Source organism: Salmo salar, chromosome 01 (assembly GCF_965601325.2).
Source record: "Salmo salar chromosome 01, fSalSal1, whole genome shotgun sequence".
Classification (NCBI taxonomy): Eukaryota; Metazoa; Chordata; class Actinopteri; order Salmoniformes; family Salmonidae; genus Salmo; species Salmo salar.
In genome coordinates this window covers 96,574,334-96,590,539 of record NC_138291.1, presented here as the reverse complement: position 1 = coordinate 96,590,539, position 16,206 = coordinate 96,574,334, and the positions used below count along the sequence as shown (strand labels likewise).

General features: G+C 43.8%; 1 protein-coding gene across 1 annotated transcript in view; it reads left to right on the top strand.

Annotated features, from left to right (window-relative positions):
- LOC106610613 (serine/threonine-protein kinase WNK4) overlaps window positions 1-16,206 on the top strand; it is a 136,408-nt gene that overhangs the window by 98,871 nt on the left and 21,331 nt on the right. The window contains exons 10-12 of the mRNA XM_082970807.1: window positions 372-507; window positions 965-1,081; window positions 5,059-5,232. Coding sequence (XP_082826933.1) covers window positions 372-507; window positions 965-1,081; window positions 5,059-5,232 — 427 coding nt within the window. The remainder of the gene's footprint in view (window positions 1-371; window positions 508-964; window positions 1,082-5,058; window positions 5,233-16,206) is intronic.

Sequence of the window (16,206 nt, the reverse complement as noted above, 5' to 3'; positions counted from 1 at the left end):
TCAAAGTTGCTTAGGTAACTCGTTTTGCCCATTCTAACGTTCAATGGAACAGTAACTAAATGCCTCGATGCCTGTCTGCCTGCTTTATATAGCAAGCCACAGCCACGTGACTCAATGTTTGTAGAAGCGATTTGTGACATCGGCTGATGTAAAAAGGGCTTTATAAATACATTTGATTGATTGATTCATTTTCGTGAACGGGGAGTGTACCTAATAAACAGGTCTAGCTCTGTTTCCTATTTTGACGTGTGGTTATTTCTATTTCATCCTCATTGCATGGTTATTAACTCATAAATGACTGCAACATAAAATGCACCAGTGGTTTTACAGCGGTAATGACAAATTTACTAACACGCCAATCATCTTCACAGCTACGCCTCCGACGTGACCTTGGGTTTGAGTGATGGCTACGAGGGCCTATCAGAGAGGAGTGGCAAGACTGCTGCCAGGCGCACGGCTGGCAAGCTGTTCCGGAGGAGAGCCCGTTCAAGACTGCGCATCACTGGGGTAAAACAAATCAATGAATCAATCAATCAAGCAAGACTATTCTGTTCAACTGATTGTCAAGCCCACAATTAGGGCCTGTCCCAAGAGCACCATATTCCCTATATAGTGGGGGAATATAATGCTAATGGGGTACCATTTGGGATGCCTACTTTGCAGTTTCCCATATATTCATTTAGCAGCAGCACTTTTTTTTTAGATATATACAGTACCAGTCAAAATTTCGGACACACTGACTCATTCAAGGGTTTTTCTTTATTTTTACTATTTTCTACATTGTAGAATAATAGTTAAGACATCAAAACTATGACTATGACTACATCCTGCATACACACGTCCTGCATACACACATCCTGCATACACACGTTCTACATACAGACGTTCTGCTGCTTCCCCAGTGTTTCTTTAGTCTACAGAACATAAACAGAGTTACCCTGATAGATGGTGTCTCTATGTGCAGCTCTCTGACAAAGACGACCGGGTGGTGGAATGTCAGCTGCAGACTCACAATGACAAGATGGTTACTTTCAAGTTCGACCTGGACGGAGACAACCCAGAGGACATCGCAGCTGTCATGGTTAGTGGTCACCTCTAGGGTTCCCTATTCCCTATGTAGTTCACTACTTTTGACCAGGGCCCTAAATAGGAAATAGGGTACACCATTTGGGACGCAGACCTAGTCTACTCAGTCGACCATTGGCCCTTCACTGATCTCCAAATAATAGACCTACATACTATAGGTGTAACGGCTGTCGTAGAGAGGGAACCAAAGCGCAGCGTGGTACGTGTTCATGATTATTTATTAAACAATGAAACACTAGAACAAAAGAAACAAAACGAAAAGCCAACAGTTCCGTCAGGTAACGAATACGAAACAGAAAACAACTACCCACAAACACTGGTGAGAAAAGGCTGCCTAAGTATGATTCCTAATCAGAGACAACGATAGACAGCTGCCTCTGATTAGGAACCATACTCGGCCCAAAACAAAGAAATACAAAACATAGAATGCCCACCCCACACCCTGACCTAACAAAATAGAGAAATAAACCGTCTCTCTCAGGTCAGGGCGTGACAGTAACCCCCCTCCCCCAAAGGTTCCGGGGCATGGATTACAGGCTCCGGGGCATGGATTATCCCTACAGGCTCCAGGGCATGGATTATCCCTACAGGCTTCTCACCATGGATTATCCCTACAGGCTCCGGGCCATGGATTATCACTGGAGGCTCCGTGCCATGGATCATCCCTACAGGCTCCGGGCCATGGATCATCGCTACAGGCTCCGGGCCATGGATCATCGCTACAGGCTTCTTGCCATGGATTAACACTTGAGGCTCCGGGCCATGGATTATCACTGGAGGCTTCGTGCCATGGATCATCCCTACAGGCTCCGGGCCATGGATCATCACTGGAGGCTTCGTGCCATGGATCATCACTGGAGGCTTCGGAACATGGATCATCACTGGAGGCTTCGGACCATGGATCATCACTGGAGGCTTTGTACGTGGAGCCGGAACGGGTCTCACCGGACTGAGGAGACGTACTGACAGCCTGGTATGTGGAGCAGGCACAGGACGTACTGGGCTGTGGAGGCGCACTGGAGGGAGAGTGCGAGGAGCAGGCACAGGACGTACTGGGCTGTGGAGGCGCACTGGAGGGAGAGTGCGAGGAGCAGGCACATGCTCACCACGATAAGCACGGGGAGTTGGCTCAGGTCTCAACCTGACTCCGCCAATCTACCCGTGTGCCCCCCCCCCAAAAAAAAAACATTTTGGGGCTGCCTCTCCTACTTCCCCAGCAGGCTTCTGTATCTCTCCAATACTTGCCCCCAAGTCCAGTCTATCCTCTCTCGCAACTCCTCCAGAGACCAGGAATCCATCTCCTCCCGGGCACGCTGCTTGATCCAGCTGTGGTGGGTAGTTCTGTAACGGCTGTCGTAGAGAGGGGACCAAAGCGCAGCGTGGTACGTGTTCATGATTATTTATTAAACAATGAAACACTAGAAACAAAACGAAAAGTCAACAGTTCCGTCAGGTAACGAATACAAAACAGAAAACAACTACCCACAAACACTGGTGAGAAAAGGCTGCCTAAGTATGATTCCTAATCAGAGACAACGATAGACAGCTGCCTCTGATTAGGAACCATACTCGACCCAAAACAAAGAAATACAAAACATAGAATGCCCACCCCACACCCTGACCTAACAAAATAGAGAAATAAACCGTCTCTCTCAGGTCAGGGCGTGACAATAGGGTAGTATAACCTCCAGAGAAATGAAGCACTACCAGCTTATCTTAATAGCAGATTCTACTATCTTCCCCTATCTCAAACAGCAGCACAAGTTCTACGTCCCACTTCCAGTTTAAACACTTTTCTCTGTGTTTCTATGTCATATAGATGTATCTCAGTTAGGGGGATGTGAGGCATGCAGATAAGCAGTATACACCCGTGCCATTTTAGTTTACACACGTCTCATTTAGGTATGATTACGAACTTGGGGGGCGGTTCTGGCGTAGGGATACACAAAGCACGTAGCCAAGATGAGGTAGTGGTATTTTCTACTTCTGTTGGTGGTAAATTCTAGAACTTTGTGTTGACTGATTATTCTGTTTATTCCAACTCTGAATGAAACACAGTGCGCTTTTGTTTAGTCGAGTCTTGGCACATAGTTAGTCAGGTCTTATAAAAGCCCCTGTGGTTATTAGTGCAGTACACCAGCACTACAAGAGCTGAATTAAGACATGCTGACAGGAGAGCCAGCCCATTCACCACAACCAACCATCCAATCAAACCACAATTCACAGAATAATGCAAACCGCCTTAATCCTGCTCTAGACCAGTGGTTTTCAACCTGTGGTCCTCGGACCACTGGTGGTCCACGGGGGTACTGCTGGCAGTCACATTTTTGATTGTAATTATTTATTTTAATTGTATTTTTTTGTTATATTTTTTTGTTGTTGAAAAGATTAGAACTGTTGGGAGTATTAATGTTATTGTTTGCAATTTTACATAAATGTTCACAATGCAAATTGTTTTAATATAATAATAATAATAATTGATTTGTTACATAGGCGTACAGAGGCCCGTTATCAGCAACCATCACTCCTGTGTTCCAATGGCACATTGTGTTAAGTAATCCAAGTTTATAATTTTAAAAGGCTAATTGATTATTAGAAAACCATTTTGCAATTATGTTAGCACAGCTGAAAACTGTTGTCCTGATTGAAGAAGCAAAAATACTGGCCTTCTTCAGACTAGTTGAGTATCTGGAGCATCAGCATTTGTGAGTTCGATTACAGGCTCAAAATGGCTAGAAACAAAGAGCTTTCTTCTGAAACTCGTCAGTCTATTCTTGTTCTGAGAAATTAAGGCTATTCCATGCGAGAAATTGCCAAGAAACTGAAGATCGCGTACAACGCTGTGTACTACTCCCTTCACAGAACATCGCAAACTGGCTCTAACCAGAATAGAAAGAGGAGTGAGAGGCCCCGGTGCACAAGTGAGCAAGAGGACAAGTACATTAGTGTCTAGTTTGAGAAACAGACGCCTCACGAGTCCTCAACTGGCAGCTTTATTAAATAGTACCCGCAAAACTCAACATCAACAGTCCGGTATGCTGGCCTTCTAGGCAGAGTTGCAAAGAAAAAGCCATATCTCAGACTGGCCAATAAAAAGAAAAGATGGGCAAAATAACACAGACACTGGACAGAGGAACTCTGCCTAGAAGGCCAACATCCCGGAGTCGCCACTGTTGACGTTGAGACTGGTGTTTTGCGGGTACTATTTAATGAAGCTGCCAGTTGAGGACTTGTGAGTTGTCCGTTTCTCAACCTAGACACTGTAATGTACTTGTCCACTTGCTCAGTTGTGCACCGGGGCCTCTCACTCCTCAATCTATTCTGGTTAGCGCCAGTTTGCGCTGTTCTGTGAAGGGAGTAGTACACAGCGTTGTACGAGATCTTCAGTTTCTTGGCAATTTCTCGCATGGAATAGCCTTCATTTCTCAGAAAAAGAATAGACTGATGAGTTTCAGAAGAAAGTTATTTGTTTCTGGCCATTTTGAGCCTGTAATCGAACCCACAAATGTGAATGCTCCAGATACTCAACTAGTCTATAGAAGGCCAGTTTTATTGCTTCTTTAATCAGGACAAGAATATTCAGCTGTGCTAACATAATTGCAAAATAGTTTTCTAATGATAAATTAGCCTTTTAAAATGATATACTTGGATTAGCTAACACAACATGCCATTGGAACACAGGAGTGATGGTTGCTGCTAATGGTCCTCTGTACACCTATGTAGATATTCCATAAAAAAATTGTCAGTTTCCAGCTACAACAGTCATTTACAACATTAACAATGTCTACACTGTATTTCTGATCAATTTGATGTTATTTTAATGGACTATTTGTCTTGCTTTTCTTTCAAAAACAAGGACATTTCTAAGTGACCCAAAACTTTTGAACAGTAGTGCACATACACAGACAGGCATTCAGGCAGAAAAACCTGCAGACGTGTTATTGATTTATTCATGGCGTGTGTATTTTCCAGGTACACAATGAGTTCATCTTGCCATCGGAGAAGGAGGGTTTCATCCACCGTATGGGTGACATCATCAAGAGGGCGAAGACTCTGATGAAGGAGCACATGGTCCACATGGGCGGCAGCCATGGAGCGCCATGCCCACAATACCACAACGGGGTCAACTCATTGACTGCGTCACAGGTCAGTACTAGCTCAGGTAGCAGCAGAAAACAGTCTATAATCTGGGTGACTGGAGTCTCTGACAATTTTATGGGCTTTCCTCTGACAACGCCTATTGTATAGGTCCTAGATGGCAGGGAGCTTGGCCCCAGTGATGTACTGGGCCGTTCGCACTACCCTCTGTAGCGCCTTACGGTCAGATGCCGAGCAGTTGCCATACCAGGCGGTGATGAAACTGGTCAGGATGCTCTCGGTGGTGCAGCTGTAGAACCTTTTGAGGTTCTGGGGACCCATGCCAAATCTTTTCAGTCTCCTGAGGGGGAAAAGGTTTTGTCGTGCCCTCTTCACGACTGTCTTGGTATGCTTGGACCATGATAGTTAGTTGGTGATATGGACACCAAGGAACTTGAAACTCTTGACCCACTCCACTACAGCCCCGTCGATGTGAATGGGGGTCTGTTCGGCCCGCCTTTTCCTGTAGTCCACGATCAGCTCCTTCGTCTTGCTCACTCACATTGAGGGAGAGGTTGTTGTCCTGGCACCACTGCCAGTTTTCTGACCTCCTCCCTATAAGCCATCTCATCATCGTCGGGGATCAGGCCTACCACTGTTGTGTCATCAGCAAACGTAATTATAGTGTTGGAGTCGTGCTTGGACACGCAGTCGTGGGTGAACAGGGAGTACAGGAGGGGACTAAGTACACACCCCTGAGGGGCCCCAGTGTTAAGGATCAGCGTGGCAGACGTGTTGTTGCCTACTCTTACCACCTGGGGGCAGCCCGTCAGGAAGTCGGAAGCCAGTTGCAGAGGGAGGTGTTTAGTCCCAGAGTTCTTTGCATAGTGATGAGCTTCGTGGGCACTATGGTGTTGAACGCTGAGCTGTTGTCAATGAGCAGCATTCTCAGATAGGTGTTCCTTTTGTCCAGGTGAGAAAGGGCAGTGTGGAGTGCGATTGAGATTGCTTCATCTATGGATCTGTTGGGGCAGTATGCGAATTGGAGTGGGTCTAGAGTGTCCAGGAGGATGCTGTTGATGTGAGCCATGACCAGCCTTTCAAAGCACTTCATGGCTACCGATCTGAGTGCCACGGGGCGGTAATCATTTAGGCAGGTTACCTTCGCTTCCTTGGGACCAGGGACTATGGTGGTCTGCTTGAAACATGTTGGTATTACAGACTCGATTAGGGAGAGGTTGAAAATGTCAGTGAAGACACTTGACAGTTGGTCCGTGTATGCTTTGAGTACACATCCTGGTAGTCCGTCTGGCCCAGCGGCTTTGTGAATGTTGACCTGTTTAAAGGTTTTGTTCACATCGGCTACCGAGAGCGTTATCACACAGTCATCCAGAACAGCTGGTGCTCTCGTGCATGCTTCAGTGTTGCTTGCCCCGAAGCGAGCGTAAAAGCTTGTCTGGTAGGCTCGCGTCACTGGGCAGCTCTCATCTGGGTTTCCCTCCGTAATAGTTTTCAAGCCCTGCCACATCCGACGAGCGTCAGAGCCGGAGTGTGTTTTGTCCTTTTATTTTTATTTAATTTTTATTCCCCGCTCCCGTCCCCGCAGGAGGCCTTTTGCCTTTTGGTAGGCCGTCATTGAATTGCCTAGTTAAATAAAAGTTAAATAAATACAAAAATCACCTAAACCAAAGACAACAATGTGTTAAACAAATCAAAATATATTTTATATTTGAGATTCTTCAAATAGCCACCCTTTGCCTTGATGACAGCTTTGCACACTCTTGGCATTCTCTCAACCTGCTTGACCTGGAATGCTTTTCCAACAGTCTTGAAGGAGTTCCCACATATGCTGAGCACTTGTTGGCTGCTTTTCCTTTACTCTGTGGTCCGACTCATCCCAAACCATCTCAATTTGGTTGAGGTAGGGGGATTGTGGAGGCCGGGTCATCTGATGTAGCACTCCATTACTCTCCTTCTTGGTCAAATAGCCTTTACACATCCTGGAGGTGTGTTGGGTCATTGTCCTGTTGAAAAACAATTGATAGTCCCACTAAGCCCAGATCAGATAGGATGGTGTATCGCTGCAGAATGCTGTGGTAGCCATGCTGGTTAAGTATGCCTTGAATTCTAAATAAATCACAGACAGTGTCACCAGCAAAGCACCCCCACACCATAAAACCTCCTCCTCCTCCATGTTTTACGGTGGGAAATACACATGCTGAGATCATTCCTTCACCCACACCACATCTCACAAAGACACAGCTGTTGGAACCAAATATCTCCAATTTGGACTTCAGACCAAAGGACAAATTTCCACTGGTCTAATGTCCATTGCTCGTGTTTCTTGGCCCAAGCAAGTCTCTTGTTATTATTGGTGTCCTTTAGTAGTGGTTTCTTTGCAGCAATTTGACCATGAAGGCCTAATTCACACAGTCTCCTCTGAACAGTTGATGTTGATGTGTCTGTTACTTGAACTCTGTGAAGCATTTATTTCGACCGTAATTTCTGAGGCTGGTGACTCTAATGAACTTATCCTCTGCAGCAGAGGTAACGCTTGGTCTTCCATTCCTGTGGCGGTCCTCATGAGAGACAGTTTCATCATAGCGCTTGATGGTTTTTGCAACTGAACTTGAAGGAATGTTCAACGTTCTTGAAATGTTCCAGATTGACTGACCTTCATGTCTTCAAGTAATGATGGACTGTCGTTTCGCTTTGCTTATTTGAGCTGTTCTTGCCATAATATGGACTTGGTCTTTTACCAAATAGAGCTATCTCCTGTATACCACCCTACCTTGTCACAACACAAGTGATTGGCTCAAACGCATTAGTTAATAGTTAAAATGATTCCTGGGTTTAGGAGTTATGGAGAAAGCAATATGAGTAACACTGTAATCAGGACATGGTGGTACTAAAAATCTCTTGAACCTTCATATAAATCCTATGATGTCATTAGTGGAAGCACCAACAGGCCTCCCTCTTTCCTCTCCACCCTCCTGTGTACATTACATTCCAGCTCTAATAATATAACTAGACCATTATTTATGTTCAGAGTGGTTCACTGAGAAAGGGTCTCCATCCCACATGGCACCCTATTCCCTTTATAGTGCACTGCCTTTGGGTTTAGGGCTCTGGTCAAAAGTAGTGCACTATATAGGGAATAGGTAGCCATTTCAGATGTACATGTACCTAGATAATGGCAGCCAGGAGAGAATACTCTGTAATTCCAGGACATGTTCCTATCTCCAGAGAACAACATGTCTGCTGTGCTGTGCCTTCCAGTAAACAGATCTAGGATGTCCATAGTGGAGAACAATGTGTTGTTTCATGTGGGTCGGGAGGACCGGTAACTCCTTCTCCTACACATATTACCCCCTGGGTACATAATTACCTCACGCAGTCCTGGAAATCTCTTCTTCCTGGCTCCGGATCAGGACCTGATTGAAAACAGGCTGCTGACCCGACCACATCTCTAACTGAGATCCCATATAGCCTTATACATTTCTAGGCTATTTGGACTATTTGTGTCCCCCCGGGAGGCGTCAGACGTCACTGCCTGCTTTTGCTGTGGTGTTACTAAACCTGTCTGTGGCGAGAGATGACATTCGTAGCTGGACGCTCAGTCGGATAAAAATCAAGGTTAACGTTACATATTGAGGAATTTATAACACCGTGGTGGAGTTACAGGCATGCTGCTGTCAGGGGACACCAACTCAGCTCACAAACTCAGACACCTGTGTCAACACCTGCAATCAACTAGCCAGCTAGCTAGCTAGCTTGCAATGGAACCCGCTTCGCCTGAAGTAGCTAATGAATGTTTCCAGCTCTGTAGAGCTGTGTTTATTTGCGCTCTTGTCCGCGACAATATTGACAATCCGGAGTTCCAATGCAGCAATTGTTTGCTAGCGGAGGATTACAGGAATGACTTGGCTATGCTTAGCAAACAAATCTAAATTCTGCGCAAACTTATAGGGAAAACACAAACTGTAACTTTCTTGTTCTCAACTCCTATGGCTGGACACCGCTTGGGTCTGATGGATGTTTCCCCGCCTTGTCGTCTGTCCCTATCTGAATGGCAGGTGCTTCCTGGAACATGCCTGCGAAGGAAGTCATCTCTTTCTGCTTCTTCTCCTCCATCCTGTAATGAAGTAGACGGAGAACACCAAGAAGAATGTTCCAAAAAGAGCTGGTTCCATGTCACAATTCGTTGGAAACCGAAGGCAGCGGCATGATGCTTAATGGATGGGAGTAACTGCGAGAGGTTCATAGCAGATTGACATGGAATAGCTTCGCTGCATTGGTGCCTGATCTACCTGCGCCCTCATCACTGGGATTGCCTGTGTCTGCGACGATGGTGCTGACTCCATTATGTTGACTCCAGCAGCAGCTTCGTTGTCGAGTTCGGCTCCTTTTCCCTCGATGGATCTGACGGGGCACTGCTTGCAGTGGGATGTCTGGACCTATCAATGTGAACAGTGGGCGTGTGCTATCCTGCATCTCCTGGGCCCGTGAAAGATTCAACGAATTGTGTTAGGGGTAAGAATGGCCGGATTTCTCCATTCCCTTCTCTGGCTGTTGTATTGGGCAGTTCAATGGTGACAAATGTCTCAGCATGGGTACAGGACATCAATAAGCTGCTCCCAAACACTTTAACCAGCATCAGGAAATTGAGTCTATTATAGTTCATGTGGGATTCAATGACATTATGAAGGGCAGCTCAGAACAGCTGAAGATGGATTTTAAAGAACTGATTGTGTCACTACTTGACCCCTAACAAATGCCCCACAATATATCTGTCCCCCTGCCCTCCCTAAATCGTGGCATTGAATGATTCAGCAGACTTTTAGCCCTCTATAACTGGCTACAAGACTATTACAGCTCTGTGGGTGTTAATCCCTACCATTGTGTTGCTGAGTTGTCATATGCTTCAGAAAATGTACATTATCTCAGGGGCGTTGGAAGACACAATGTAAGTAACCTCATTTATGTCCCTCTTACTGCCCCGAATGCCTCTGCTGATCCCACAGCTATTTTATGCAGTAATCATGTGCCTATGAACCAGAGTTGTACTGTTAGCATTGAGGCGGTGTGCCCTAGTAGGAAGTCCACTGTGTGCAGTTCACCCTGCACTAACATCAATTACATGGCATGTCTACCTCTGCTAAGCTTCCCAGTAAAGCAATGAAAACAATCAAGCATCCCAGAAAAGTTCTAAAAATAGCCCAGGTTAACATATGTAGCTTAAGAAACAAGGTCCATGAAGTCAATAACAGATGACATTCATATTCTGACAATTTTTGAAACTCACTTAGATAATACCTTTAATGATACAGTGCTAGCAATACATGGTTATAACATCTACCGAAAAGACAGAAATGCCAACGTTGGAGGTGTTGCCATTTATATTCAGAACGACATTCCTGTAAAGCTTAGAGAGGATCTCATGTTAAAAACTGTTGAAGTAATATGGTTACAGATTTATCTGCTTCACTTAAAGCCCATTATGGTGGGAAGCAGCTGTAGACCAAGTGCTAACAGCCAGTATCTGGATAACGTGTGAAATTCTTGATAATGTATGTGATATCAACAGAGGTATATTTTCTGGGTGATTTAAATATTGACTGGCTTTCATCAGGCTGCCCAGTCAAGAGAAAGCTTCAAACCTGGTTCAGGTTATCAGCCAGGGTAGTTCCAAACAGCACAGGAATGAAATCAACAACATATATTGATCACATCTTTACTAATGCTGCAGAAACTTGCTTTAAAGCAGTATCCAAATCCATTGGATGTAGTGATCACAATATAGTAGCCATATCTAGGAAAACCAAAGTTCCAAGCTTTAGGCCTAATGTTGTGTGTGCGTTTTATAGTGATTCCTATGTTGTTGATGTAAAACATATTTGTTGGTCCGTGGTGTGTAATGAGGAGCAACCAGACGCTGCACTTGACACATTCATGAAATTGCTTATCCCAGTTAATAATAAGCAGGCATCCATTAAGAAAACGACTGTAAAAACAGTATTATGTTTGAGAGGGATAAGGCAAAAGGAATGGCATATAAATCTGGCTGCACAACCGATTGGCAAACGTACTGCAAATTGAGAAATCAAATGACTAAACTGAATTAAAAAGAAGAAACTACACTATGAAACAAAGATAAAGGACATAAAGAATGATAGTAAAATGCTTTGGAGCCCCTTAAATGAAATGTTCGGCAAAAAGGCAAACTCAGCTCCATCATTCATTGAATCAGATGGCTCATTCATCACATAATCCACTAATATTACCAACTACTTGAATGATTTTTTTCATTGGCAAGATTAGCAAACTTAGGCATGACATGCCAGCAACAAACACTAACACTACACATCCAAGTGTATCTGATCAAATTATGAAAGACAAGCGTTCATTTTGAATTACGTAGAGTGTGGAAAAGGTGAAAAAAGTATTGTTGTCTACCAACGATGACAAGCCACCGGGGTCTGACAACTTGGATGGAAAATTACTGAGGATAATAGCGGACGATATTGCCACTCCTATTTGCCATATCTTCAATTTAAGCTTACTAGAAAGTGTGTGCCCTCAGGCCTTGTCACGCCCTGACCTGAGAGAGCCTTTTTATGTCTCTATTTAGGTTTGGTCAGGGTGTGATTTGGGTGGGCATTCTATGTCCATGTTTCTATGTTTGGGATTTCTTTGTTTCGGCCGGGTATGGCTCTCAATCAGGAACAGCTGTATATCGTTGTTGCTGATTGGGAGTCATACTTAGGCAGCCTGTTTTTCCTTTGGGTTTTGTGGGTAGATGTTTTCTGTATAGCTACTTTGCCTTATGGAACTGTGTAGTCGTTGTTTTGTTTATTTTGTAAGTGTTCACTTTTCTTAATATTAAAAAGATGAGCATTCATATTCCTGCTGCGTTTTGGTCCTGTGTTCACGACGACCGTTACAGGCCTGGAGGGAAGCAAAAGTAATTCCGCTATCTAAAAATAGTAAAGCCCCCTTTACTGGCTCAACTAGCCGACCAATCAGTCTGTTACTAACCCGTAGTAAACTTTTTGAAAAGATTGTACAATGCTTTACAGTAAACAAATTGACAACAGACTTTCAGCACGCTTATAGGGAAGGACATTCAAGAAGCACAGCACTTACACAAATTACTGATGATTGGCTGAGAGAAATTGATGATAAAAAGATTGTGGGGGCTGTTTTGTTAGACTTCAGTGTGGCTTTTGACATTATCGATCAGTATGCTGCTGGAAAAATGTATGTGTTATGGCTTGACACCGCCTGCTATATTGTGGATAATGAGTTACCTGTCTAACAGAACACAGAGGGTGTTCTTTAACGGAAGCCTCTCCAACAAAATCCGGGTAGAATCAGGAATTCGCCAGGGCACTGTTCTAGGCCCCTTACTTCTATTATTTTTTACTAATGACATGCCACTGGCTTTGAGTAAAGCCAGTGTGTCTATGTATGTGGATGACTCAACACTATACACGTCAGCTACTACAGCGACTGAAATGACTGCAACACTTAACAAAGAGCTGCAGTTAGTTTCAGAATTGGTGGCAAGGAATAAGTTAGTCCTAAATATTGAAAAAACTAAAAGCACTGTATTTGGGAGAAATCATTCACTAAAACCTCAACTAAATATTGTAATGAACAATGTGGAAATTGAGCATGTTGAGATGACTAATGTGCTTGGAGTAACCCTGGATTGTAAACTTTCATGGTCAAAACATATTGATACAACAGTAGCTAAAATGGGGAGACATCTGTCCATAATAAAGCGATGCTCTACCTTCTTAACAGCACTATCAACAAGGCAGGTCCTACAGGCCCTAGTTTTGTCCCACCTGGAATACTGTTCAGTCGTGTGGTCAAGTGCCACCAAGAGGGATTTAGGAAAATTGCATTTGGCTCAGAACAGGGCAGCACGGCTGGCACTTGGATGTACACAGAGAGCTAACATTTTTAATATGCATGTCAATCTCTCCTGGCTCAAAATGGAGGAGAGATCGACTTCATCACTACTTGTATTTTTGAGAGGTATTGACATGTTGAATGCACTGATCTGTCTGTTTGAACAACTGGCACACAGTTCGAACACCCACTCATATCCCATAAGACATGCCAACAGAGGTCTCTTCACAATCCCCAAGTCCAGAACAGACTATGGGAGGCACACAGTACTACATAGAACCACGACTACATGGAACTCTATTCCACATCAAGTAACTCATGCAAGCAGTAAAATTAGATTTAAAAAACAGATACAAATGCACATTATGGAACTGTGTGGACTGTCAAGCAACACAAACATAGGAACCGACAAATGCATACACACACACACACTACAACATACACACTATACACACACATACACATATATTTTGTGTTGTAGATATGTGGTAGTAGAGTAGGGGCTAGTTATAAAAAATGTATTCATTGTATAACTGCTTTAATTATTCTGGACCCCAGGAAGAGTAGCTGCTGCTCTTCCATAATAAATACAAACCCCCCCAACTCTTCCCCTTAAAAACCCTAGATGTCACTTCGGTTGAAAGGAGAGGACCAAGGTGCAGCGTGGTGAGCGTACATATTATTTTTATTAGAAAAGACGCCGAACAAAACAATAAACACTACCCAACAAACCGTGAAGCTAAAGGCTATGTGCCATAAACAAAGTCAACTTCCCACAACACAAGGAGGGAAAAGGGCTACCTAAGTATGGTTCGCAATCAGAGACAACGATAGACAGCTGTCCCTGATTGAGAACCATACCCGGCCAAAACATAGAAAATAAAGGACATAGAAAAAGGAACATAGAATGCCCACCCTAGTTACACCCTGGCCTACCCAAAACAGAGAATAAAAAACCTCTCTATGTCCAGGGCGTGACACTAGAAAATGAGTTCTGTCTGAGAGAGTGTAACCACAACAATATTTGTGCATCCCAAATTGCACCCTTTTCCCCACACAGTCCACTACTTTTGACCAGAACATAGGGGCTTGGTCAAAAGTAGGGGCATGGTCAAAAGTAATGCACTATAAAAGGAATAAGGTGCCATTTGGGATGCAAATGATCTCTGTCCTGGTTGTGGATTACGGTTAGGGGCATATCCGCTTCTATTCTTAAAAGCATCTCAGATTGGTTCTGAAGTTATTTGTTGATATAAAACTCCTCATGGAAGACGGGATAGGAGTGGACCCCTGGACATGTATGTCTGTTCTCATTACAGTCTAATAATTCAAGGAAATAAGACAAATCTGTGACTAGACCAGTGGTTCCCAAACTTTTTAGAGTCCCGTACCCCTTCAAACATTCAACCTCCAGCTGCGTACCCCCTCTAGCACCAGAATCAGCAAACTCTCAAATATTGTTAGCCTGCCACACACACACACTATAAGATACATTTATTAAACATAAGAATGAGTGTGAGTTTGTCACAACCCGGCTCGTGGGAAATGACAAAGAGCTCTTATAGGACCAGGGCACAAATAATTATATAATAATAATCAATCATTTTGTTCTTTATTTAACAATCTTACATATAAAACCTTATTTGTTCATCGAAAATTGTAAATAACTCACCACAGGTTAATAAAAAATAAAAAAAATGATTTTACCTTTGTTTAACCAGGTGGGCCAGTTGAGATCAAGTTCTCATTTGCAACTGCGACCTGGCCAAGATAAAGCAAAGCAGTGCGACAAAAACAACAACACAGAGTTACACTTAAACAAACGTACAGTCAACACAATAGAAAAATATATGTACAGTGTGTGCAAATGTAGAAGATTAGGGAGGTAAGGAAATAAATAGGCCATGGAGGCGAATTACAATTTAGCATTAACACTGGGGTGATAGAGATGATGATGTGCAAGTAGAGATACTAGGGTGCAAAAGAGCAAGAAGATAAATAACAATATGGGGATGAGGTAGTTGGGTGGGCTATTTACAGATGGGCTATGTACAGGTACAGTGATCGGTAAGCTGATCTGACAGCTGATGCTTAAAGTTAGAGAGGGAGATATAAGTCTCCAGCTTCAGTGATTTTTGCAATTCGTTCCAGTCATTGGCAGCAGAGAACTGGAAGGAAAGGTAGCCAAAGGGGGTGTTGGCTTTAGGGATGACCAGTGAAATATACCTGCTGGAGCGCGTGCTACGGGTGGGTGTCGCTATGGTGACCAGTGAGCTGAGATAAGGCGGGGCTTTACCTAGCAAAGACTTATAGATGACCTGGAGCCATTGGGTTTGGCGACGAATATGTAGCGAGGGCCAGCCAACGAGAGCATACAGGTCGCAGTGGTGGGTAGTATATGGGGTTTTGGTGACAAAACGGATGGCACTGTGATAGACTACATCCAGTTTGCTGAGTAGAGTGTTGGAGGCTATTTTAATGGGAAGGGTGTGCTTGAAAGGATGCACATAACTCTGCAATGTTGGATTGTATTGGAGAGAGTCTCAGTCTTAAATCATTTTCCACACAGTCTGTGCCTGTATTTAGTTTTCATGCTAGTGAGGGCCGAGAATCCACTCTCACATAGGTATGTGGTTGCAAAGGGCATCAGTGTCTTCACAGTGCGATTTGCCAAGGCAGGATACTCTGAGGGCAGCCCAATCCAGAAATCTGTCAGTGGCTTCTGATTAAATTGAATTTTCACAGAACCGCTTGTTGCAATTTCGATGAGGCTCTCTTGTTCAGATATTGGTAAGTGGACTGGAGGCAGGGCATGAAAGGGATAACGAATCCAGTTGTTTGTGTCATCAATTTTGGGAAAGTACCTGTGTAATTGCACACCCAACTCACTCAGGTGCTTCGCTATATCACATTTGACATTGTCCGTAAGCTTGAGTTCATTTAGACACAAAAAAATCATACAATGATGGAAAGACCTGTGTCTTTTCCTTGTTAATGCAGACAGAGAAGAGCTCCAACTTCTTAATCATAGCCTCAATTTTGTCCCTCACTTTGAATATAGTTGCGGAGAGTCCCTTTAATGCTAGATTCAGATCATTCAGGCGAGAAAAAACATCACCCAGA